We start from the raw sequence: 27,567 nt of genomic DNA, 5'->3' as shown, positions 1-27,567 counted from the left end.
ACATGAGAACAATATGATTTAGCTAAAGGCATCAGATTAAGTGCTTGGACTTCAGGAGCTAGCTGCTTTTTTTCTCCCCTTGGGGAAATTATTATCTCTTTGTATCTATTCCTTTTTCTGCTGCAACTTTTGAGATTTTCTTATTGTTTTGCGTTATCATCACTTTTACTGTGATGTTTCTAGGTATATTTTTCTTTTTTATATATTCATCTTAAGAGTTCCTGGTGCTTCCATAAACCATGGTTCCTTGTCTTTTGTCAAGTTTTAGAAAATTCTTGACCATTATCTTTTCAAGGATTGTGTCTGTCCTATTTTCTCTTTCCTTAACTTCTAGGATTCCCATTAAATATATGCTGGATCTTTTTATTGTATCATCCTTTGGCTCTGTTCTTTCTTGGTTTTCTTGGTTTTATAAATGTTCTACTTAGGTTTTGACGTAAGAAAACGTATTTATGTTTAAAATAAGAATGTTGGTTTCTTGTTGTATAGTGCTATCTATATATTTGATCATAGTTTTTGCACTTTTTTCCTTATTATTTCCTAATAGAATTTTGAAAAACTGGTGTCTTTAAGTTGGCATTTGGATTTTTTGTCATGAGTGAAAATAATTATCAGTGTTTATGTATTGTGTAGGTGCTATAAATCTAATTTCTTCAGTCTTTGTACTGTAGATTTAATTAATTCAGCCAGTCTTCCCAGCTACATCAAAGTAACCCTTTGTCAGTAAAAATGTGGCTTTACTTTTTAAATTCAGGTATCATACTTTCTGTTGACAGCCTTTTCATTTCTGAATTTTAATTCTAAAACTGGGAAATGGATTGTGGAGGGTATGAAAAAAGGGAAAGTGGGTATGGTGGGATAGAAGGCAAAGGGGAAGGGACAAGGCTCTGGACTTTTGCCTTGAGTCTTCCAGTGAACTAAGACTATATAGCCTTTCCATATTGTTTGCTTTGCTGCTGTGGCAAGGAAATATCTATTTCCCAAACCTCCTTTTACTTAGTACCCAGAGGTTTTTACATAGAGCATTATCAAAGCAATGCACAATACCAAGGTTCTGAATGGTGGCATTCTTCTAGACCTTTGAGAGATTCCATTAACAAATAGAAAGATCTATGTCCTTAGTTCTGTAGGAAGAATATACAGACAATAACCATAATAAATATTATATAGTATATTAGAAAGTGATATGTGTTTTGAGGTTAAAAAAAGGGGGGGGGGTGTAAGCCAGTGTAGGTTTATTTGAGATTGCCCACAGACAAGAGAAGGTAAGGGAGTTTGGGTTATAATTTTAATAAAACGGTCCAGGTAGGCATTATTCAAAAGAAAATGTTTGATCAAAGGCTTGAATTAAATGAGGGAATTTGCCATGAGTATCTGGGAGCAAGAGCATTCTAGCTGGAGAATAATCAATAATACTAAGACCTTAATATGGGAGAGAATGTGTTCAAGGACTAGTAAGAAAGCCACTGTGACTTGAACTGGGTAAGTGAGTTGGGGGGAGGAGTAAAGTGAGATCAAAATATTGCTAGATAGGTTCTTCATAGGGCATTACAGGTTATTATAAAGATGTTGGGTTTTTTTCTCTAAGAGGATAAGATCAAGAGCTGTTGAAGGATTTTTGAGGAACATTACCTGTCTTAGGTTTTAAAACGATTCCTGTGGTTGTGGTATTAAGAATAAACAGTACGTTTGTAAAGGTAAATCACTAAGACCAATTTAAGAAGCTATTGAAATAGTACAGGGGATAGATAATAGTGGATCTGGATGTAGCAGTAGTGAGAAGTGATTGGATTCTGGATATAATTTAAAGATGGTGGCAATAAGATTTCTTGATAGTTTTGGTATGAATTGTGAATAAATGAATGAAGATTGCTCCAAGGTTATAACTAACAGAGACAGGGAAGGTTGCAGATTCGTTGGGAACCTTTTTCAAGTGCAAGAAGGGTGATCTTGAAGGAGGAGTTAGATAAAACTGGAATATTGTGCTTTATCTGTTGACTTTTGGGGAGAAATTTTAAAGCCTCCCTCTGTGACTGTCAGTTTTGCTTAACACTTGTAGATGTTTATTATTTATGTATTATTATGTATTATGTATTATTATATAGCCATTTTGTTGTGTGCAGAGGAGTTCATGAATACTGTATCTTCTTGGTGAATTGTATCTTATTATATATAATATTCATCTTTAGCAACTGTAGTACTTTTTGTTTTAAATTCTATTGGATTGTTTTGATAGTAGATGGTTATTAACATTTGCTTAATCTTTTTATCATCTATTATCCTCAGCATTTCCTTTTCCTTTATAAACAGCATATAGCATATATCAAAATAAAACAAGTATGAATGCTTTTTTTCTTAATTTATAAACTTTTAATATTTATTGAGAAGACTGTGTTTGGACTTCTCTGCTTTTTCTTTTCTCTTTGATGTCTTCTGTTGTTACTTTTTATTTTAATTTAATCAATCAAATTTTCTTTACTTTTTAATTCTACAGATTTGAAATTTATATATCTTATTTCACTATCATATTTGGGCACCCTTAGCATTTTAATACATTTTTTAAAAGATTTTCTTTGAATCAGTGTCCACTAGTCTAACCTTCCATGGTGAAATCTTTTGGGCTTCTTAGTTTCTGTATTATTATATACAATATAACTCTCTTTTCATAGTAATCCTTTTGAACAATTATTAATAGTTACTACATTTAGTTGCCTTTTTCAGTAGTTTAATTGCTTACTAATGTTTATTGGCTTTTTTAAAAGATTTCATTTATTTGACAGAGAGAGAAAGCACAAGCAGGGGGAAAAGCAGGCTCTTTATAGAGCTGGGAGCTTGTAGGGCTTGATCCCAGGACCCTGGGGTCATGACCTGAGCCCAAGGCAGATGCTTAACTAACTGAGCCACCCAGGCACCCCTATTTATTGATTCTTGTGTCTTTCTTTTTATGTATTCTTGTTTCTGTGCTGGAGAATTACTCTATGAATGGATGATAAACTTTTGGAATCCTTGCTTGTCCAAAATGTCTATATTCTGTTGTTATGCTTGAGTGGTACTTTAGCTAGTTATCGAATTCTGGGTTGAAAAGTATTTTTACATCTTTCACCATGATGCTGGCAAAGAATTTTAAGACTGTGGGAAAAACAGGCATTCTTACACATTGGAGGTAGATTGACATATTGATAGAAATTTGGGGAATGATTTGGAAATGTGTAGTAAACAAAAATACACATGGGACTTTGAAAAATCTATATCACTGAAATAAAAACACTACTATAAGGCTATCTATGCAGGGTTATTTATGGTAGCATGTATATTATATAATCCCACTTCTATAAAGAAAATCAGAAAACAAACATGTTATATGTTTGTATGAATAAGAAAAAGGAATAGAAGGATACACCAGACTATTACCACATTGGTAACTGAAGTAGGAGAGAGTGGAAAACATAGATGAGATAATGTATTCAGACAGATTTTATTTATTTATTTACTTATGTTTAAATGTTGGCTATTTATAAGACTGTACTCCTTTGACAGAGAGATACACAGTGGGAGAGGGAAAAACAGGCCTCCCAAAGCAGGGAGCCCAATGTGGGATTCAATACCTAAAATCTGATGACACTGCTAATGAAGAATTGTTATTGTTTTTTAGGTAGTCTAGTTTTTGTTTTTATCTTGTTTTCTGGAAGTGAGTAGAATTCTACCTTTTATTCTTAAAGTTCTGAAATTTTCCCAGGACTTGTCAAGAAGTGTATTTTTTTTCTTCATCCACTGAGCACTGTTTGGGCCCTGTTAATCTAAAGACTTCTGTATTTTTTGAGCTCTGAAATATTTTCTATTGTGTCCTCTTCTTTAGTCCCCTGGGCTTTGTTTTATTTTGCTTTTTCCTATAATTCCTACTTGGTATAATCTGGGGATCTGAATTTCATGGTTTTTTTTTACTCCCTTTTTTAAGAAGTTTTTGTAAGAATACCCTATTTCATCAACCATATTCACTCTGCTTTTCAGCCACCCACTGAGAGTTCTTTTGTTGTTATTGTTGTTGCTGTGTAGTCATTTTTTATTTCAAAGTTCTTTGGCACCCTCTTGCTCAGAGCATATTATACTTCTTAAAACACAATAGTTTATAGAATTTGAGGATCTTAAGTATATTTACTTTTTGTTCTTCTAGTGATTAACCTTATAATTCTGATGAACTCTTAAGTTTATACATTATTTCATACACTTAACATAATAATTTTAGCCATTTTCAAGACACACCTCTCCCTCACATTCAGCCTTTTGGAAAAACTTGTGAGATGGTAGGTGAGTGGTGAACTTAGAGACCCTGTGCTATTACACTTGAATATTATGTGCTCTGTATAAAATTCTATACTCAAAATAATTTTAACCCCGAATTCTGATGTTATTGTACCCTTGACATAATACTTAACTCTTGACAGTGAAAAATCGGTTGCTTTTTTGATTCGTATTTTTTGGTATAAAATCTTTTTTTAATTTTTTTAGATTGTATTTATTTATTTGGCAGAGAGAGAGATCACAAGTAGCAGAGCGGCAGACAGAAAGAGAGGGAGAAGCAGACTCCCCACTGAGCAGAGAGCCCAATGTGGGGCTCAATCTCAGGACCCTGAGTTCGTGACCAGAGCTGAAGACAGAGGGTTAACCCACTGAGCAACCCAGGTGCCCCTGTTTTTGTTTGTTTTATTTGGGATCGCCCTCTCCATCCTTTCCAGCAGTCCTCATCTGTGACTCTTCTAGTTTATGGTTTTAACCACCTTGGTATGTCTCTCTGTTCTAGTTCATCTGCTTTCATTACATTGACATTTTATGAGAGACAAAAATTAAATTCATGTCCTAATGGACCCTAATGAATCAAACTCTTAAATCCTGAGTGGCCACTTCATGTCCTTTTTCCTTGGAGCACTGGTCAAGCACTGTAATTCCCCTCTTTATTGCTTATTGAATTACTGAAGCTCTGCTTTATCCCCACAAGTGTTATTCTTACAGCCCCAGCAAGTCCTAAGATGTGTTTCTTCTGATGGTTTAGCTTCTGCCCATTTATCTTAGCAGTGGTTTTAAGGTACCAGGTATCTCTTCCCAGAATAAATTTCTGCTTGTAAGGGCCTCCTTCATCAGTAGGAGCAATGTACAGATTTACTGTCATCATTCCATAAATGAAACAAGTTTATGGTAGGGTTATAGGGAATTAACATTCCCTATATTAGTGAGTAATTACTAAATACCAGGCCTGTTGCTGCATGTTTTATATTGTCTTATTTAATCCTCACAGTCCTCTTAGTAGGTTTCATATGTACTTTATTGATGAAACAACTGAACTTTAAGAAACGTGGAAGTAACTTTGCCGCAAGGTGGAAGTTGTGGAGCCATTTTTCAAACTCCGGCATGTCTGACACCAAAGAGTGATTCTCCTGGCTCAGTACACTATAAAATTTAGTTAACACTCTCATTTTCTGAGGCTTTTCTTATCCATGGTATTTTGTAGAACCTTCTATTTCCTCTGAACCATAAAAAGTATAATCCATATTACTCTCTGGGGACATAATTTATTGCCTTTTACTGACAAGTAGTTTTTTATACTATGTGTATTATACTATACACTATACATAAGTGTCCTTTATATAGTCTTCCTTAATTAGATAGATAGCAATACAGTAAGAAAAAAAATTGACAGCAATAACATTTGATTAATCTTAATAATTAAAATTTTCCCTGAAATAATCTCAAATTATTTTTATTATTTTATTTATTTATTTTTTTGACAGAGAGCGATCACAAGTAGGCAGGCGGCGGGGGGTGGGAAGCAGGCTCCCTGCTGAGCAGAGAGCCTGATGCGGGGCTCAATCCCAGGACCCTGAGACCATGACCTGAGCCAAAGACAGAGGCTTAACCCACTGAGCCACCCAGGCACCCCTAATCTCAATTATGCTTTAGTCACCTTTTATAAAACAATAATATACTATTCATAACATTTTGGCATTATGGATATTGAATAAATTGGAAATCATGGGTTCTGTAAGTTTCTTCTGGTTCAACAACTGCTACTTTTGACCTTGCCATCTTTCTCTCTTCATAGGAGTAAAGTAAAAGGAAATTCTTCACACTTGTTTGAATAGAGCCATTTACGTTTGATTATTAGTAATAAGTAATTGCATTTTCTAAATATTAGATAATATTTTCTTTAACATTTTGGAGAAATTTTGTTATTATTTATATTCACAATATAAATGTCTTTGGTTTTATACATGAAACTCCAGAATTGAACATGTAGTAAGGAAAACTTGTTAAATCAGAAAAATGTCATGGCCAGTTTGTGATTTGCCATCACCAAAATATGTTCTTTTTGTTTTTTTAAGACATTGGTGCAAGAGAGGTACATCTTTCTGCATATTTTGTTTTAAGGAAAGCAGATTTCTTGTATTTGAATTTTTACCATCCTAAGTGAAGATTATTGTAGAATATTGATTACTTTGGAATATTTTTATTAGAAGATAATTGTATTTGGGGGGCTGATTTTAGAGAAAGAAGAAAAGGTAAGTTGAGTAAATGGTATCAGTAAGAGTTCAGATTTAATGAAAATACTTTATAGAAAGTAAAACTTCTGGTAGTGTTTCATTTTTCTAGTTCTTAGAGTGTCAGACTTTCCCATCTATATATAAGTTTGAATTTACCTACTGGAGTTTAAATGTACATAATACAGGTAAAAGGCTAAATAGTCATTACAGATTATTACAGAATTGCAGAAGTTTTCTTTTTACAATCTTAGTCCCTTTCAATAAAATTAAATTATAATTCAGTTACAGAATTTATTCTCTCGACCTCATAATGTTCAAGTTTACTTCTCTGACCATAAATAGCTTTGTACTTTATAAATATGACTAATATGTGATTACTATATGAATTAATGGAACTTTAGTAATAAGAGTTTAACTGTAAAATCTACAAAAGTTTTTCAAAAATGTATAAACAGTTGAATATGTGAGGTTTTGAGTTTGAAAGAGCAAAATTATTGAGTATTAGAAGGAGACATCTGTTATGTTTCAGGCAGTCTTTTGATGCCAGATTATCTCTTATACTTTTGTGGGCAATTTCTTCAAAGCCCAATTGTTTGAGTTTGCAGTAAGTCACTAACTTTGATGTGCATATTCTAATGGACCATTGTCCTGTGAAATCATACAAGGTTGGGGCAGAAGTTTCATCTGCAGCACTTTGAACATTATTATTTTTAAGTTCTTGAGCAAATTCCTAGTCTTTCCTGAAAACCATTGGCAAACAGACATCTAACGTTGATGCTGATTTTGTTCTTAAGAACTTCTTTTGTCATATTTCCTTATCTCTTGCCAATTATTGTCAGATGTGTAGGCACAGTAATTTCTCAATGATGAAATCTCTTTGTCCTTCACAATTATTTCAGCTTTCAAGCAGTTCATTCCAAATGCATATATAATATTTATATCACCACTTTAGGTGTTACTATTATCTCTATTTTCACTTTAATTATGTTTGGTCTTCCAAGGACTTTTAACACTTACACTTCTTTTGCATTTATTGGACACAATGGGTTTATGTTTATAAAATATCTCAAAACTCTAAGCAAAAAGAGCAAACTGATCAAATGACACTAGAAGACCCAAGGTAAAATAAGAATTAATCGTAGTTAATAATCTGTTGGTGGAGGGTAGAGTTGACACTACCTTTGGAGTGACACATTTGTGATTTATGTTAATTATATAATTCTTTTCAAATGTTTGCTGTGTTTGAAAAATATATAAAGAGGTTATCACTCATTTTATTTTTTAAAAAATTGCATGAATTGTTATTGTTGAAGTAGTGCATATGTACATTATTTACCCTAACAAAGCTCTGATTATCACTTAACATTTTTCTCTAAGTTTTTTTATTTATTTGAGAGAGAGAGAGGGAGAGAGCATAAGCAGGAGTGAGGGGGAGCACAGAGGGAGAAGCAGACCCCCTGCTGAGTTGGGGAGCCTACATGAGGCTTGATTCCAGGACCCTGAGATCGTGACCTGAACTGAAGTTGGGTGCTTAACCGACTGAGCCATCCAGGTGTCCCAGTGATCAGTTATCTTGTTCTGACTGTATGAAAGCATAAACAATGCAATAAGCTGTCATTCCATGCTGAATATAATATAGCATTCTCCTTTGGTTGCAACTGTAATTTATTGCCTTACCTCTTAAAAATACAAAGCTCTTCATTTAGTGACTATCCATTTGTTTTTTTGAATACTCTTACTTCACATTATTGTATAATTTTGTCAGGTTGCTAAAGTTAGGCCTTTGCAGTTCCCCACCACCTTTTGTCCTTCTTGTAGTTACCTGCTTCTTGAGGTGTCAGATTATGTTAAGTATTTAGTATACTTAGCAGTAAGGATAACTTTATGTTAATTAGGTGTTTATGATTTAGTACCTTACTATTTTTAACATTTTCCTACTAAATAATGAAGATAATTCATGGCATTAGGAATGAAACTACTCAACAAGTTCATTGTAATTTGATGGTAGGTGGTAAAATTAACATAAAGATCATTGGTTTGTAATGGTAGTATTGCATGCTGCCTGGGAAGAAAGCATTATGTGTACCCAATGTATTCTTGCTTTATTTTTCCTGTTCATTATTTATGTATTTTCTATTTATTTGAGCTCATTGACTTTTTTTTTTAATATTACCAATAGGAAAAACCCCTTTATGTAGTTTTCATGATTGCAGATAGTTCTGTGGCCTCGATCTGTTAGTCATTTAGTACCATATCATTGTTCAAGAATCAGCTTATCAACATATTATAATTTAACTAAGGGATTATTTCAAGTAATTATGAATTTAGAGGATCTTTTTAAAGTCCTATAGTATAATTTTCACTTCATTTTTAGCTCATTATTTCAAGTAATGTTACGTGTTAATAATGTAATAACCAAAAATTTAACATATATAGTCCATATCAGAGAGGATGTTAGAAATCATCTTATCCAATCGCCAGCGCCTTATTACCTTCTACAGTTCCTGGCAGTAATCTAAACTGCTGAGCCATTCACTTCACTATTGTGTAAGACAACCCTTTGTAATAGGTTAACTGTTTCCTGTTTTTGGTTTATTTAATCTTGAGATGAAATCCATCTTTGTGATTCAGACACATCGATCATATCTTTTATATGCCACACCTTTGAACGTTTGAAGATTGATAATTGTATTGGCTAATTGCTAGGCTAAGCGTACCAAGTTTTCTCTTTATTTCATCATGTGGCATGCTGGATACTCTTATGAATTTCTGTATTTTTTTAGTATTTTCTCTCAATGATATCCGGAGTAGGATACTGCCTAGATGATATGGTTAAATAGTATACTCTGTCTTCACTTGAATTATATATTAGGTGAGGCTTGCATTTATATATTTGTACACTGTGTACATATATATAGACTTAAATATCACAGTAATTATACATATAGTATTTCAGTTAATTAAGATTTGTTTTGCAATTAGAATGACAGTTGTGAATGTTTTTCTCTTCTTGACCCAATCTTATATATGACTAACTGAAGTTGTCATGTGTTCTCAAGGATAATTTAAATGAACTTGGGGTTTGTGAAAATCTGACAGATCTTAACTGTAACTCAGCTAGTAGGCAGCATTATAATTTATTTATAGGTTTGTAATATAGCTATTAATGAGCTAATGTGTAATGAGGGCAAATTGTATTATATTTTTGTGTGAAATTATACTACATGACAAAGGTTGATATTATGTAATAAGTGCCCACAAAATATTAACCTACTAGCAATAAATACAATTAATAATGTACATAAAAGAATGAAATTAAGCTAATTTTCTATAAAAAATTATTCATGAACAGAAAGTGGACAGCATAGATTTGGTGACAGGAAGGTTGTATCTAATCTGAATTACTGAGTGACCTAGGAAGCTTGCTCAGAGGGATTACAGAATAATTATGTTAATATGCAATTATCACCTCATTTCTTCTATAGTAACCTCAAGATGTAGTGTAGTGAGGGTGTTATAGCAAGTGCTGATAGTTTGCAAAAATACTGATGTTTGAAATTTCTAAGACAATAAGTCTAGCTTGAGGCATAAAAGTGATGATCTGTCATCTTGAAGACAGATCTGACCTTTGTACTCTTTTTTTTTTTTTTAATGCTCATAGTATATAACTACAGGCAGTTATAGCTGTAGAACTCATTATGATTTTCAAGAAACTGAAATATGTTTTATGTAGATTTAAAGTTCCATTTACAGCTTTTTATAAAGTGTGTGAATTTTTTAAGGAATATTTTAAAATTCATTTAAAAGAAAAATTCTATGATTACATGGAGGAGGATAAAGTAAAAGTATCTAAGTATTTTATTAAAATATCCTAATTGATATAGCAGAGTCACTGAAATTTAAGGAGTCAAAGCAATATAACATTGGTTTGATTATTTTAATTTATTAGTTTCCCTTTTTTTAACTTAATAATGTCTACCCTCACATATGTCCCCCACTTAGTTCTGTTAACAAAAACTGGTGTTGATGGCTCTGTTACATATGTTTAACTACATAAAGATAGTTGGAAAAAGTATTTGTAAGTCTGAAATTAACTTGTAGGTTAAATGCTTTCTTGCTTATGTGCCACATAACCATCCATGAATGTAGGGAAATAATTTTTGATGTCAAAGTTCTAGATCCATTATTCACTGCAAAGTATTTTGATGGTTCAGTGTTCTGCATTATATCTCAATGCAACAGCTATAAGTTTTGAATACACTTAAGAAAAAATGTGTTTTTAACATTTTTTAGTTAAGATATACTCTGAAAATTAAACTAGGAAAAGATTTTTATTGTTGCTAAGATACTAGCTAGGAGCCATTTCTTATTGCATACTTTTTAACTGATGGGATACATTTTTAATATTAATGTGCTAATAAATATTCTGAAAAAATATTTTTGAGTAGAGGTAATCATTAATTTGGGGACAGATAAGGTACATTTCTTTAGGTGTGAAGGAGAACTTTGTTAAAGACTTCATTTTATATTTTAACAGTATTTAATTTGATCTTTTGTTTTTCCTTCTGCTAGATGTATTTTATAGACAGAAGATGTCATATACATATATTCTTACTATGTTTCTGAGCAAACCAGTTTGGTATCTTTAGAATGTGAACTTTTGGATGGCTCCTATAAAGCCATTCTGGTAATGAGAATGCAGTCTCCAAGCAGACATGATATTCTCATAGTTTGTCACCCTGCTGTTCAGGGGGTACCAATGAAGTTGCTTTAAATGGGAAGCGTCTGTTCCATCTCTGAACCTCTAACACCAGAACAGATGGGTGGAACATGGAACATAGAAGGTTTTACCTCTGAGGTGGTAACAGTGAAGCCACTCATTAACACTGAATTTACCACTTTGTTAGCAGCATTGCTTCCTGTTGAGAAATACTAATATAGGCTTTCAAATTGACTGAGCATATATTTGTCTACCTCTGTGATGGTAATAAATAGGAATACAAAGTAAGTGTCTTGCAGGCTAGTTTTTTAAAAATTCTGTTGTCCACTTCAGATTTGTGAGATCGTTCCTATTTGAACATTTTACTTTTTCTATGTAATTTCATGAGAAATGTCAGGAATGGGTAATAGTTATAGCATTAAGATTTGCTTTTCTTTTCATTGACATTTGCACACTCTTCCCTAACACATGTTTATGTGCTGCCCATTTTTAACTTCTGTGTATGTGATGTAGAGACTCCTGCTGGGTGCTGCATTAGCACCATTTTGGGGTGATATCATTGAATATGATCTTATTGGACGTCTATTTTTATTAATATGGAAGTTTGCCAATCTCAAAACAGAATTCTGAGGCCTAGGAGGGGCAGAAAAATTGTTGGTGTAAATAATAATGCCAAAGACAGATATTTGTTGTATTTGTTTGTAATAGTTGTTGTATTGAAGAACACATCTTGTGGAAAGAGTAAGCTCATACTTAGAAGAGCTTATTCTAAATTGTGAAATAAGAAAGTAATTATAAATAATTCTTTTATTCTTTAACTAGACTTAATGTTTTACAGAGTAAAACATTATTTAGTACCATGAAAGATACTAGAAATAATGAACTGTGTATTGAAAATATTTTAATTTCTAAATATCAATTAAGTTCCTCCTGTCTTAAAATAGTGTTATTTATTATACAAATTAAAAATACTGTGAGGGGAAAAATGGGAGACTAGTCTTTATCAGAGAGCAGGAACCTCGTCTGTCTTGTTTACTGTTGGTATTCCCAATAATAAAGCAGTGCCTGGCATGTGGTAAGGGCTCAGTAAATACTTGGAGAATGAATAAACTGTACTTACCACCTGTACAAAAGGAAAAGTAGTACAGAGTTTTACCCAGCACTTCAGATAGTTCATACCTAGGGTTGCCAAACAGCAGGTTCTTTAAATTGTACTTGAGGATTATTGAACATTTTGAAGGCTTTGCTGTCATTGCTGGGTCAAGAAGTCAGAACTGTGATGGAATTTGCGTTATTTGAATGGGGTGTCTACATTTCATAGGAAGAAAACTGTTTTTCCTCTTGCATACTTTGGCTTTGATTTTGCAGTTGTCTTTTTTATTCATTCAACATGGTAGTGCTTTATTTACCAAATACTGCCTAAGCACCTGTGCCGAGCACTGTGCTAGATTTTAGAGCTATGAGAGGGACTGTGTACAGTATCTGCCCTCGAAGAGCTTACATTCTTCCAAGGAGACAGGCAATTCCAGTATAATTTGGCCAATTCTAATGTTGCTGTTCCCTAGACATTTTGTAGATATGCAATATAGGGTTGCTGTTGCTTAGCATAAGAAAAAAATTAACCTTTGAGATACTTTTAAAGTCTTTCACATTTTTTAAGTGTTTCTTCATTCTTAGAAAATTATTAGGATCTTGTTATAAGCGGTAGAGTTACACTAATAAAAATATGTGCTTTGAACTCTCCATACATTCTAATAGAATTTTTTCTTTCATGCAAATCTAAATTTTTTTTCTTCCATTTTCTAGACTAAATGTGTTAAATGGGCTTGCCAACAATATGGATGATGTGAAGATAAACACCGATATTACTGGTGCTAAAGAAGAACTCCTAGATAACAACAGTTTTATCTCAGACAAAGAAAGTGGAGTTCATAAACCAAAAGATTGTCAAACATCCTTTCAGATAAATAATACGCTCACTCTGCCTGAAGAACTGTCAAAGGACAAATCTGAAAAAGCCTTAAGTGGAGGCCAGTCTACTCTGTTTATACATGCTGGTGCTCCTACTGTTTCTAGTGAAAATTTTATCTTGCCTAAAGGAGCTGCTGTTAATGGACCAGTTTTACACTCCTCCTTAGCTAAGACTTCCAATATGAATAAAGGCAGCGTTTCATTAACCACTGGACAACCTGTGGATCAGCCAACAACAGAATCTTGTTCAACTTTGAAGGTGGCACCTGATCTTCAACTATCTACACCACAGAAAGCAAGTCAACACCAAGTTTTATTTTTGTTATCAGATGTAGCACATGCTAAAAATCCAACCCATTCCATTAAAAAACTACCTACCTCTGCTTCCGTTGGTTGTGACATTCAGAATTCAGTAGGGAGTAGTATAAAGTCAGAGAGCACTTTAATAAGTCAAGTAGAGGTGGGTGAGGATAGTGATGATTTATTGGTAAAAGATGATTGTGTCGATACATTGACAGGAATTTCCTCAGGTACAGATGAATTTAGGTCAGAAAATGACACAAACTGGGATCCCCAAAAAGAGTTCATTCAGTTTCTTATGACTAATGAAGACACAGTGGATAAAGCTCCAGTTCACTCTAAAGTAGGTCTAGAGAAAAAGAGAAAGCGAAAAATGGATGTAAGCAAGATTACTCGTTATACTGAGGATTGCTTTAGTGATTCTAATTGTACACCCAATAAGTCAAAAATGCTAGAGGTAGACTTTCTGGAACAGAATGAAGAACTACAAGCAATAGACTCACAGAAATATGCATTATCAAAAGTGAAGCCTGAATCAACTGATGAAGACTTGGAATCTGTGGATGCTTTTCAGCATCTAATTTATAACCCAGATAAGTGTGGAGAAGACAGTTCACCTGTTCATAGTAGCACTTTTCTTTCAAATACCTTAAAAAAGAAATGTGAAGAAAGTGATTCCGAGTCACCTGCTACTTTCAGCACTGAAGAGCCATCGTTCTACCCCTGTACAAAGTGCAATGTGAATTTTAGGGAGAAAAAGCACCTCCACAGGCATATGATGTATCATTTAGATGGGAATAGCCACTTTCGCCATCTTAATGTCCCAAGGCCATATGCTTGTAGAGAATGTGGACGGACATTTCGAGATCGTAACTCACTTCTAAAGCATATGATTATTCACCAAGAAAGAAGACAGAAGTTGATGGAGGAAATTCGTGAATTGAAAGAACTTCAGGATGAAGGAAGAAGTGCACGATTACAGTGCCCACAGTGTGTGTTTGGTACCAATTGCCCTAAGACATTTGTGCAGCATGCTAAAACCCATGAAAAAGATAAAAGGTACTACTGTTGTGAAGAGTGTAACTTCATGGCAGTGACAGAAAATGAATTAGAATGCCATCGAGGCATTGCCCATGGAGCAGTGGTAAAATGCCCTATCGTCAGTTCTAATGTAGCCCAGAGAAAAACGCAAAAAAAGACTTTCATGAAAGATTCTATTATAGGATCATCCAAAAAATCAGCCACCTACATATGTAAGATGTGTCCTTTTACTACTTCAGCCAGAAGTATTTTAAAAAAACACATGGAGTACTTGCATTCATCATCATGCATTGATTCATTTGGTAGTCCTCTTGGACTTGATAAAAGAAAAAGTGACATTCTCGAAGAACCTATCGATATTGATAGCACTAAACCATTAATTAAACAGCAGTCAACCACATTTCCAAAGAACTCTGCTTTAAAACAAGATGTAAAGCGAACATTTGGATCATCCTCACAATCAAGTAATTTTTCCAAATTCCATAAGAGACCACACAGGATACAAAAAGCTCGGAAAAGCATTGCCCAGTCAGGTGTAAACGTGTGCAATCAAAACAATTCTCACAAGACTGTTATGATTAAAAGCAGCACTGACCAAAAACCGAAGTATTTTCATCAAGCAGCAAAAGAAAAATCTAATGCCAAGGCAAACAGCAACTATTTATATAGACACAAATATGAAAACTACAGGATGATCAAAAAATCAGGTGAATCATATCCTCTACATTTCAAAAAAGAAGAGCCCAGTTCATTAAATTCTTTACATCTGTTCTCATCATCAGGTAATTCTCACAACAATAGTTTCATTTCAGACCCTCAAAATTCTGACACCAAAAGGCCAGAAAGCTTCAAAGAACATAGGCGTGTAGCTGTAAAGAGAGTAGTTAAGGAGTCTAAGAAGGAAAGTTCTGTTGGAGGAGAAGACTTGGATAGCTATCCAGATTTCTTACATAAAATGACTGTTGTTGTTCTGCAAAAACTTAATTCCGCTGAAAAGAAAGATAGCTATGAAACAGAAGATGAAAGTTCCTGGGATAATGTTGAGCTAGGTGACTACACTACACAGGCTATAGAAGATGAAACCTATAATGATATTAATCAAGAACATGTAAACTTATTCCCGCTGTTTAAAAGCAAGGTGGAAGGTCAAGAGCCCGGAGAAAATGCTACCCTTAGTTATGATCAAAATGATGGCTTTTATTTTGAATATTATGAAGATGCTGGAACTAATAACTTTTTGCATGACATACATGATCCTCAGCATTTAGAAAATGCGGAAACTTCATTGTCAAAGCATAGTTCTGTTTTTCACTGGACTGATTTGTCTCTTGAGAAGAAATCATGTCCTTACTGCCCAGCAACATTTGAAACAGGTGTTGGATTGTCAAATCATGTCCGAGGACATCTTCACAGAGCTGGACTAAGCTATGAAGCCCGACATGTTGTATCACCAGAACAAATAGCCACAAGTGACAAAATGCAACATTTCAAAAGAACTGGCACAGGGACGCCTGTTAAGCGAGTTAGAAAAGGTAAGTTCCCATGCGGATAATATGGGTTAATATGTGTGTATTCAACTTCAAAGGATTCGAAGGTTTTGCTCAAATCTGGTCTTTTTAGAATCATCTAATTTTGTATTTCAGAATTAATTGGCTTTACGATGATCACTTTATAAAAGATTCTGATGTTACTCTTAAAAAATTTTTTTTAGCTATAGAGAAGTCTGAAACCACTTCTGAACACACTTGTCAGCTCTGTGGTGGTTGGTTTGATACTAAAATTGGATTATCGAATCATGTTAGAGGCCATCTGAAAAGACTTGGAAAGACCAAATGGGATGCTCACAAATCTCCAATCTGTGTTTTGAATGAGATGATGCAGAATGAAGAAAAATATGAAAAGATCTTGAAAGCATTGAACAGTCGTCGTATTATTCCCAGACCATTTGTAGCTCAAAAATTTGCATCAAGTGATGACTTTCTGTCTCAAAATGTTATACCTCTTGAAGCATACCGTAATGGCCTAAAGACTGAAGCTTTATCAGTGTCTGCATCAGAAGAAGAAGGGCTGAGTTTCTTAAATGAATACGATGAAACAAAACCAGAACTGCCCAGTGGAAAAAAGAATCAGTCTCTTACACTGATAGAACTGCTTAAAAATAAAAGGATGGGAGAAGAAAGGAATTCTGCTATTTCTCCTCAAAAAATTCATAATCAAACTGCAAGGAAGAGATTTGTTCAGAAGTGTGTTCTTCCATTAAGTGAAGACAGTCCATTGATGTATCAGCCACAAAGGATGGATTTGACTATGCACTCAGGTAAGAGGATGCCTATGACTGTCGTATAGAATTTAAACACAATTTATTATGCTTACTTGTATGGAATATTTGTAGAAAATACTTTCTTAGAATCCTTTTACTTAAGCTGCTTTTTTTGCAGAGCAGAGATTGGTTATACTGTCATTTCTATATAAGTCATCAGTTGATGCTCATCAGCACTGAATTCTCTGTGCCTCATTTCTTGGTCAGAATGTAAGGTGAGAACAAAAACAAACAAATAAAAAGCTGATCTGTAAAAATAAAATTTGCTATGGCTGGGGGATGGTCCTATGGATGGGAGGTCGACGTTGTTCAAAAAGCGTAGCGTTACTGAAATGGCGTACCTGTCCTATATATGCCAGTGCTCCAAGGTGATAATGCGTTGTAAAAGCTGTTGGTTTTCCTTCTGCTCAAACAAATAAACAAACAATCAAAAAATAGACTCTTTAAACTGAATGGATTGGTGTCTGTTGTGTGTTGTGATTAACCCGAAGAAACGTCTCCCTCTCCAATTCCTCATTATATTGTGGGATAGTTTGGTTTTGGAGAACTGTTGTGAGTATAAAGCATTTGTTTGGGGTTTTAGATTTTACAGTGGTGGTCTAAAGGAATAGAACAGATGGTTTAGGTTAGTGCTTGTGCACCATTAGTTTTTCCTTTTCAAAAGAATAATTTGTGTGTGCCAGCAAGTGATGTAGCAGGTAAAATAGAAAATTGTATGTGTTCTTGCTAAGTCTGGCTTATACTTTTAGACTAGAAAAATTTTAAGTGTCTTTGTAGGTTTCTTTTGGAGGTTAAAAATGTTGAAAATGAACTTAGATGGTCTTATAACTTAGCCCTGAGTTGAATGTGTCTAAGGTAAAAGTAACTGGTCAGTGGATTAATAATGAATATAATTATGGTAATGTTGATTTGCTTGCTCTGGCAGACATTGGGATAGCCCAGATATTTGTATGCAGTTTTGATTTAAGGAAAGATTACCTTGTGTTATAAGTGGTCTGCAAAACTATCTTGTATGGGTTTGTGGTTAATAGGGTTCTTTCTTTTGTATGAAGTGAGTCTTTCAAAGTCAAATCTTCAACCTTTTTGAGAAGGAGAAAATGTAAGGAAGGTGTGTTAGCTGTGTTGACTAAGGTGTGGTACACTTAAGAGATGGAAAGTGTATTTGTGGCTGATTATCATAGTTACTGTTGAAGAAACCAATTGAAAGGTGTTGGGGGAGTGAGGATTGTCTTTGAAGTTAGGAGTTTCTTATTGTTTCAACATGTTTTCTTTCCTGTGATGACTAAGATGTTAGCTTGTTGATCATTTATTTAGCACAAAGATTTTAGCAAAAAACTTCAAATCATTAACTTTCATTATTGATTGCGCATTCAGAGTAATGAACATAAAATGCCCTGAATAAAATGTTGTGTCTAACAGCTGCTCAATGGTGTGTTTTACCACCTTTTCTCCCAGCCTTCATCAGAAAGCCTAATTTAGTATTGAGCCTTTTACGGCTTTGTGGGTAAAACACTTTAATTACCACTTTGTCAACTAGACTTTTTAATTCTTTTTATTGGTAATGTTGTAAGCTTTGAAACTTCTCAACTGAACTGTGCTCTTCAAATCACAGGATTGTATTTTAGGTTTAGGAAATGATCTGCGTAACACAGAAATCTGCAAGAAAGTGATAATAGGTGTTAAACCCAGAGGAGCTCAGAGGTTCATGGCACTCCTCTTCCACATTTCCAAAGAGCATGGGTTGGCTCTAAATACTAACAACAAACTAATCATAGTTAACTTAATTCCCCCTCCTTATTTTAAGTTAAGCTAATTCAATGAACGTTTTTAAAACCATCCTTATTGTGGTACTTTTCTTCACGCTTTTAGCTAAGAAAATTTCACTTTTTGAAGTGAGAACTGGATTATAGTTTTCTTTTGAATGATAGGTATGCCTGTGAAGCTTAGAACATGTGTGCATTGCAATACGACGTTTACAAGTGCTGTTAGCCTGTCCAACCACTTACGCGCTTATGCACGAAAGAAGAGTGCTGGACTTTTGACTGGTACAGGTATGTTTGAACAGATAACACAGCAAGTCTGCTTGGTACAGTACACTTTTTTTCTCACCAGACTGGTGCTAGTTCAGATGATATTTATAGCTTTCTTTGGTAAGCACAGTTGAGACTGAATATACATTAAATTTCAGCAACTTGTAAACTGTTAGATATAGTTTTAAGGAAGTTATCCTTTTTCATTAGGCTCTTATTGACTTGATTTAGGGGAAAAGAAAACCAACAGAGGTGTGAAACTTTTGAGTCTACAGAACTCCCATTGATTTTTAAATTATACAATTTTTGATTTTTAAAATTTATTTTTGTTAGTGGATTCCAGTAAGGCACCTCTCTTTGGTAAAATAGATTGTAGTTCTAGCTTGAGAAAATGCTTTATTAGGAAAGGAAATTATTGTGAAATTTCAAATATGTAGGTTAATTAGAAAACTAAGCAAAACTTAAGGAATTTTCATTAGTTTATAGATCAGGTCTTTAAAGAGACAAGCCTTAATAATGGCCCATGTTGACAACTGAATAGATTTTTCTTTTAGTGCTCCTAAATGATGTTTAGGATTAATAAATACAGCCAAGCACATAAATGTTAACATGCACATTTCTGTGTTATTTTTGGTTGGTTAGCCCAACCTTGCAGATAACCTCTTCATATTGCTAGCCTGTGAAGAATTTCATTAACTTACTCACATGTAATACTGCTTCTTACCCTACAAAATGCCTTGCTCTTTTCATTTGTAGCCTTTCAAGCTACCCTGCTTTAGCAAATCCCATTTCGCTCACGTCTTAAAATATACCCTCTTTCCTAAATATATCCACATAAATCCTTTTGACTAAAATTCTCCTTCCAATCTCTTTATTTCTCTTGCTCTTTGAGATCACTGCCTTCTGCTTTCTTCTAGTTGTTGTTTTCCCAACTTTTTCGTTCTTCCTCATGTCTTTCTATGGCTTATATCCAATATGTTCTTGCTACCAAAGAAACACTTGTATTCATACTAATGTCTTTCTTTCTTCTGCTTCTTTGCTTTATCCTTTGACTTGATATACAAATGACCAGGGATGACCATTGACTGTATTAAAAAGGATAGAGTGAGTTTTACTTTACTGGATTATAACCTCTTACTATGAAATTTTAGTTTTTGTGAGATTACACCTACCATCATCAGCCTTGGAAGGTGATTGCTGACATTAGAAGCAGGGAGGCAGTAAAAATAAAAGACCGTGGAAACAGAAATTCATCATTGTTATAATAATCACTAACTTTTATCGAACATTTACTATGTGTCAGGCACTGTGCTGTGCAATTTTCATGCGTAATATATAGCTTCACAACCACCGTATGAGATGTGGGTACAATAATTTTACAGGACACTGGGGCTTAGAGAACTTAAGCAAGTTACCCAAACTTATGTAGTTATTAATAGCAAAGTTGAAAAATCAAGGCTTTCTTACCCTAGACCTCTGTTTGTAATCACTATTGTCTGCCACGTATAGAACATAAGTAATTGGAAATCCTAAAATGAAGTTCACTTTAAGGTGGGGAGCATTCTGCTGAAGACTGAATAAATAAGAGTCTTAGAAAGAACAGGGACCCAAGAAACAGGCCTGGAGTAGATTTTAGAGGACTTGAGAGAAATGTTTCAGTCTGACTATTCAGACAGATGATTGCAAATACTCAATGAGGTACATCTCTCCAGTATGCCATTAAAAATGGCTTTACCTCATCTGAAAATCTTTCAAAATGTAGGATTAATTATTTATAAATAACTGAGCATAACCCTCCACTGACCAAGGGTGCATTCTCAAAAATACTTTATTATCTAAAAAATGTCATTATTAAAGGAAAAAAGTAATATAGGATGAATGGGGATATATTTCTTTGGGCATCAAGAAAAAAAGAGGATATTACTTTTTTTAAAAGATTTTATTGATTTATTTGACAAACAGAGATCACAAATAGGCAGAGAGGCAGTCAGAGAGAGAGGGAGAAGCAGGCTTCTCGCTGAGCAGAGACACCCACCCCCCCACCCCCGATGCGGGACTTAACTCCAGGACCCTGAGATCATGACCTGAGCCAAAGGTAGAGGCTTTAACCCACTGAGCCACTCAGGCACCCCGAGGATACTAGTTTTTAAAGAACTTTAATATTAACCAAAATGTCAGAAGTATTAGAAAATATAAATTGTGCATTTGGCAGTCCTAAGGCAAAGAGAAAGGAAATGAAAACCTGAAGAAAGTCTAAGATGGTATTTTTCACAGCGCACACCTACTTTTAAGAAAAACTTTAAAATGCATGCGCCCCCCCTTTTTTTAAGAAATTCTGATACTTTCCTCTTGATTTTTGAAAGCTTCTTGACCAGTAGAGCTACATGGAATATGTATTTGCTACTTACTTATGCCTACTAAGAAGTTTTTTTTTTATCAGCTTTAGTGACATTTTTCATTTTCCAAGTGGGAAAATGTTCCCAGTTCCCAAGTGGGAACATTGTATTTTATATTTATAAATTCCACGTGCCTATTTTCTTTCCCCGTATCAGTTTCATGGTTTAAGTCAGTGGTCCCAACCTTTAGTTTCTGGAGAGTTCCACTGGATTGTTATAAGGGATTCATCAATTCATATATCTAGCAAGCATTATTTTTCAAGAATATATTGATGATGTTTTAATGAAAGAAATACAAAATTGTGTTTAAAAAACCTTACCTTAATCCAAGTAGATTATAAAGCTGAAACAATGTAAGAAAATATGTAGGACTAAAGCCTCCATAAGAATGTCTGGTACTTAATTCAAGTAGTCTTCATTCATGTGGATGTGGCCTCCTCTTGAAGAAAAAGCTTAGGTATCCCTAGAGTAAATGCTAGCAGTCTGCAGTCTTCGGTCTGGTCTGCATGGTTATCTAGGATAGAACAAATCCATAAGCCGCCTCTTCTATGGGAACTAGCAGTCTGTTGAGGGAGGTAAATATTCTACCTAGCCTGGATAGACCAAAAAGGATGCTCCTCTGCTTCCCCAAATAGCTATTTACTTGAGAACTCACATAATTCTGATGTGATAGTTCTCAATCTTTTTTGGGTCATTGACCTCTTTGAGAATTATGAAAGCTGTGGGCCCCATCCCAGAAACATGTACTTATTCAGCCACAGATAAAAAGTTTTCTGTACACAAGTTTTGTATCTCTTGAAGGTTATCATCTGTAGACCCTTCTTCCTCTGGTGGAGAGCTGAGAAAGAGGAGATGACAAAAGAAAAATGAAGTAGAAAGGACACAGAACTAGGTATCAGGAACCCTAAGAAATCCTTTGCTTTTTTTTAATATGAGTTAGAAAATACTTAAAATGCCAGAACTGTGTAACATCATAATTAATTTATATGGTCACAAATATAAATTAAAATATAATATGCTTCATAATTTTAGTAAAAGGACATGATGAGTAATAAAGTAAGAAAGCTTAGAATTGAAGACATGGAAGGGTAGCCATACTTGGGACAGAGTTAAACTGTCAAAAAAGAATAGACTTCATTTTGCCCAGAACTGATCCAATTTATAATCCATAGAGCAGGTTCAAATAATTTATATAATAATCCGTGCAATTGTGGATAATCATTTATGAAGCATTTTTTTTTAACTTTTTTTAAAATGGATTTTTTTGTCTAAAGAGAACAGTGCCAAAGGGTTTACTTTATTGTAAATTCAAGGCATACTTCTAAATAGGAATTTATTACAGTTAAGATAGACTACACTCTTAGTAAAATTATTTTTCAGGTTTTGTTCTCTTTAGATTAACTGCTCATGTAAATTTTTTCTGGTTAATTTTTTCTACAATGTAATAAGAACATTACATAATTTTCATTAAGAATCAGAAATTTTATGTAGCTTTTATTAAATGCTTTTAGACTTTTAATTTTACTATTGACTTTTTTGTTTAATATTTAAATTAAATGATATCCTTTTTATACTGGCAGTATTAAAAGCATTACTAAGTTATTAATACAGTGACTGTACACACTGGGTTAGCTCTGTTGTTCCAACCAAGTAATTGAAAAGTACCTCTTTTCATAAGTGTCTGGGATTGGACAATAAATTATATGATCACCTTGTTATTAAAGTTTCTAAAATATTTAAAATTATTTAAGGCAGAGTATATTCTATCAATGCCATTAAAAAGAACCAAAAAAGAAAAATATTTTGAGATCAAAGTAAGAGTGAATTCTAACAGGTAAAGAGAAGGAAATAATTGAAGTCTGAGTAGGTTGTTGTGAAAGGAAACGTATCAATAAGGTAAATGCATGTTTGCACTATTCTTTCCTGTGGTATAGAGCCATGTTATCTCTTGGAAAGAAGAAAGAGTAACAGTGGTGTTCAGCACTTTTATTGGAGCTCCATTTTTACATCTGTACATACAAACCCATATTAATACACATACTCATTTGTTCATTCATTATTCACCCGAATTGAATGTGATGTACTCTGATATTTCTATTTTATTCTTTTTCATTAAAAATAATGCTAGTCATGACCCAGTAAATTGATTTACTACCTACTAAGAAGTTACTATCCACAGGTTGAAAACACTCCCCTTAAGTAACTTTTTCTCTTAGGGACTAGTACTGACCAGAATCAACAATAGTAACATTTAAGAAATCACAATACTACTTCTATGGCAACAAGTAATTTTTCTTTACTCTTTGTATTCAAATGTTTATCTGTAGATCATATTTTTAAAATAAAATGCTGGCCTCCGATATTTAAAGTAAATTGGAGATTTCTAGTTACTTAAAATTAATGCAAGAAAAACTTTTTTTTTTTTCTTTTTAAGAAGGGGTGGGGCAGAGGGAAAGGGAAAGAGAGAAGGCCAAGTAGGTTGCACATGTCCAACGCAGAGCCCAACACAGGGATTGATCCCACAACCCTGAGATGATGACCAGAGCCAAAACCAAAAGTTGAATACTTAACTGACTTAGCCACCCAGGTGCCCCTGAAAACATTTTTATATGCAAATATATTTGGGGGAAGGGCTTCATTTCATTACCTTCAGAATACTTCCATGACATTTTAGAAGTAATGGAGGATTATTGCTATTCTACACCAATAGACTCACCACCATCATAATTAATAATCAACTTCCAATGAGAAAAAGAGAACTTAAAAATTGATACTAGAAAGTCTTTCAGTCAATACCACCAGTGCAATATATCTACATTCTTTTTTTAGTAAAGTCAGTGTTTTATTTTTCATACCATCCACTTTTAAGTGGATTAGTAGATTGTGTGTTACTTAATAGGGTCTTTTGACTGTTTTCAGCTTTAATATAATTGGCCATAGAGGCTAACAACAAGTGCTAATGAATGTGTAACACAGTGCCAGGTGCTGAGTGCGTGGATAAGCCACCAGAAAGTAATTCTTCTATTGTGGAAAGTGCTATAGGAACACTTTTCTCCTGTGGTGGAAAGGAAAAAATAGTATTGTGAAAGCTCAAGATGGCATTAAATTATTTGACTTTTTGTGAGTATCTCTGCAATTTTTAAAAAAATTATTATATTGCATCATGAGGAAATTGAATGTTTTTGTAGTGATTCATTCCACCAGAAAGAGTAGTAGAAACAGAACATTTTTTTATCTTATGATGATCAAACTTTAAAGGAGCAAACTAGCTTTTAGTTAAAGCAGATACCTTTGTAATTACTCTAGACTAGGCTATATGGAGGATACAGGAGAAGTATGAAAACATGTCCCTGTTATCAGAGAACTTAGGAGAGCATATGGGCAACACATATAAAACTATCAAAATTAGAGCTATGCAAGATAATATACAAGTGAATGGAAGTTAAGTATATGTGCTGTAGGAGATAAAGGTGTTTATTTTACTTTAGGCTTTTTGAGGGGAGCTGGGAATTAAGTTGTGTTCTTTTTTCCTGCTCTCACAATTTGTCTCAATTTTAAATAGAGCCTTCAAAAAGAAGGAAAAAGGAAAAGGAAAAGTAGTTCATGTTGCTATGTTTCTTGTCATTATGTTTAAAGTGAGAAATTGAAACTGGTAGTCAGAAAATTTTCATTCTTTAAACGAAATTTTTCGTTACTATATCGTATACCAGGACAGTGCTAGCTCTGAGGCTGTAAAGACCCTATACCTGAGCTGCATAAACATACTCATGATCCTGGGGGATAAGTACAACTGCACTAACATGGACAACTTGATAAGGTTTCAACTAGACCCTAGACTTGATGGATGAGTAGTTTTAGGAGGAAGAGATGAAATAGAACATTCTAGGTAGAGCGAAGGACATAGCTTAGGCACAAAGGGATGAAATTTTGAGTTCAGGAGGTGCTGGAAGATTGAATTACAGGTATTTGGGAACATAGTAATGAAAGAAAGGTGGGGTTGACGCTTTTGAATCCTTGCTAAAAATTTTAGGAAGTCATGGAAGGATTTTTTAAAATAGGGGAATAATGTGGTCAAACTTGTATTTTAAAGTTATCCCTGATAAAGTGGACAATAGGTTTCTGTATTTTCTTGGCTCTAACTTACCTCTGGAGTACTGTTCCTCATTAAAAGTGCATGTCTCTATATATTTGCACAATAACATACCATCATTAAACATTAGCACATTGAATTGTTCAAGTAGAATAAATTTTCCAGGTATTCAAAGACTAGTGTCACACTTAATTTTATCCTAACCATTTTGATGATGTTTCTAAAATGTTCTTATTTCTGCCTTATGAAACTGTAGACTGACTATAATTTAATCATTTGGTAAGTAAGAGTCACCCTTATGTATTATAATACCAGCAAGAAATGCACTGTTTGCCCACAATACTAAAAATTGATTGTCTGATTTATTCACTAATTCAACAAGCAATTTTTTCAGTTCCTGCTTGGTTTATGCATTGCGCTAGTAAGTACTGCAGAGATAAATTGGATCTTATAGTACAAGCACATTATACATAACTGTAATACAGGACAAATTTTAAGGGCCATTGGAGAGGTACACCTCTCCTCATGATACACTGTGGAAGTTCAGAGGAGGAGGGAAGGTACTTTTAGCTGGACCAGGACCCGGCAAGGCTTTTGGAAGTAACATTTGATTTGGACCCTGAGGATATCTAATTGAAATGGAAATAGGCATCAGGGTAGGGAAGAAGCTTACCTATAGGAGGGAGCAACTTGGGACAGTGGGAAGTTTATTGAAAATATGAGGAAGTAGGAGGTAGAGATGGACGGATAAAGGATATGGAATGCTAATCTCTGGTGATGGAATTAACTTTTGTAGTAAGGAAAAAGTGAAGTTTTGTGGGGGCTTGGGGGATTTTTTGTTTGTTTTTGTTTTTAAGAATTTGAGAAAAGTTAAAGGATTTGCTGGGGAGGTGGAGAAATTGTAGGTGAGGTCATTTTAGGAGTCCTGAAGCAGGACAATGACTATGAATGTAAAGGAAAGGTAATAAATATTATGGAAGTAGGTAAGAATTCGGCAGATTAGTTAAAGGTGGAAGAATAAGAGGACAGAGATAGAGATGACTCAGATTTTAAATCATGTTGCCGGGAAGATGGTTATACCAGTCGGTATAGTTAATGAATCTGCTACCTTGGTGTTTCTAAGCAAAGGGTAGACTTCATTGCTTATCCAGCAATAGGTTATCATCTAGCTATTCACTGTAACAGAGCAAATAACCACACTTATTCAGTCAGTAAATTTGTATTTCGGAGAGTGGAACCCTGAAGAGTTTTGTACCATTGTAGTCCAAAATATTTACATTTTATGATGCCTGCTTTTGATGTCATTAGTTATAAAATTTGAGAACTCTATTTGGTTAATAATCTTTTTTTACTAACCACTTGTTTTTCATAAAAATCTTAACTAGTCCCCTACCATTCTTGTTCATTCTGTTACAATTTCTGAGTTTTGCTTTTTATATCTTGTTTGATTTTTTTTAACAATTGTATTAATCTAGATTTTTATATATTTGGATTTTTTAACATGTCTAATACCTTTATATCCTTTGTTATAATGTTTTGTGTTTGCTGTGATTTCTATTCTAACATGAATTTTTTAATGCTGTTTATAATCTGGATTAAGATATAATTATACCTTACAAGTAACAAGGCATGTTCTGGCCATTAAATGGAAATAATAAAACAATACATGGACTTTCTTTTGGAGGTAAGGGCAAGAGGATGACTTGATGGAGGCTATTGTTCCCTCATGTATCTAAGAAGTGGAAAAATAGTATTCACTCTTTCTTTGTTGTGTCTGGAATTTGAGGAATAAGTTTAATTTTTGCTGTGCATTGTTTAGAATAAATATTTAGTTGTGGCCTTAGCTGGAAGTTAACTCAAAGCAGAAGGGACCTGGTCAGTACCATGTTTGATTATAGTTTGGGTTTTGGCTGGAATGTGTAAACTTCAAAATTATTTAAAAAAAAAAATCAAATCTATTGGGATTTGTGCATTCGTGACCTTTAGATATACCGTTATAATTATTGTGCGCCCTATATAACTTGGACATGTTTATAGTAAAGATAATTTATGGCAATATTAAAGTAATGTGGTTTCATTACCTAATTTTATAATCAGAAACATGTATTTAATTACTCCTACTAAATATAAAATGATTTATTTTGAAAATACTGAGGCTTTTAGGGG

At 33.9% G+C, this 27,567-nt stretch overlaps 1 protein-coding gene across 11 annotated transcripts in view; it reads left to right on the top strand.

Annotated features, from left to right (window-relative positions):
• Nucleotides 1-27,567, top strand: part of ZNF644 (zinc finger protein 644) — a 123,927-nt gene that overhangs the window by 65,322 nt on the left and 31,038 nt on the right. For 6 of the 11 annotated variants that reach the window (XR_009399531.1, XM_059375357.1, XM_059375358.1 and 3 more), the window contains 3 exons: nucleotides 13,060-16,097; nucleotides 16,277-16,882; nucleotides 18,814-18,936. The exons of 3 other annotated variants lie outside the window; for them this stretch is intronic. Coding sequence is in view for 7 of the 8 variants with exons in the window: in XM_059375357.1 (XP_059231340.1) it covers nucleotides 13,060-16,097; nucleotides 16,277-16,882; nucleotides 18,814-18,936 (3,767 nt within the window). In the remaining variant the exon portion in view is untranslated. The remainder of the gene's footprint in view (nucleotides 1-13,059; nucleotides 16,098-16,276; nucleotides 16,883-18,813; nucleotides 18,937-27,567) is intronic. 2 more of the 11 variants (XM_059375362.1, XM_059375361.1) reach the window with 1 other exon arrangement.

Source organism: Mustela nigripes, chromosome 14, assembly GCF_022355385.1.
Source record: "Mustela nigripes isolate SB6536 chromosome 14, MUSNIG.SB6536, whole genome shotgun sequence".
Taxonomy (NCBI): Eukaryota; Metazoa; Chordata; class Mammalia; order Carnivora; family Mustelidae; genus Mustela; species Mustela nigripes.
Note: the sequence above shows the minus strand (reverse complement) of the source record. Positions and strands in the feature narration are given on the sequence as shown.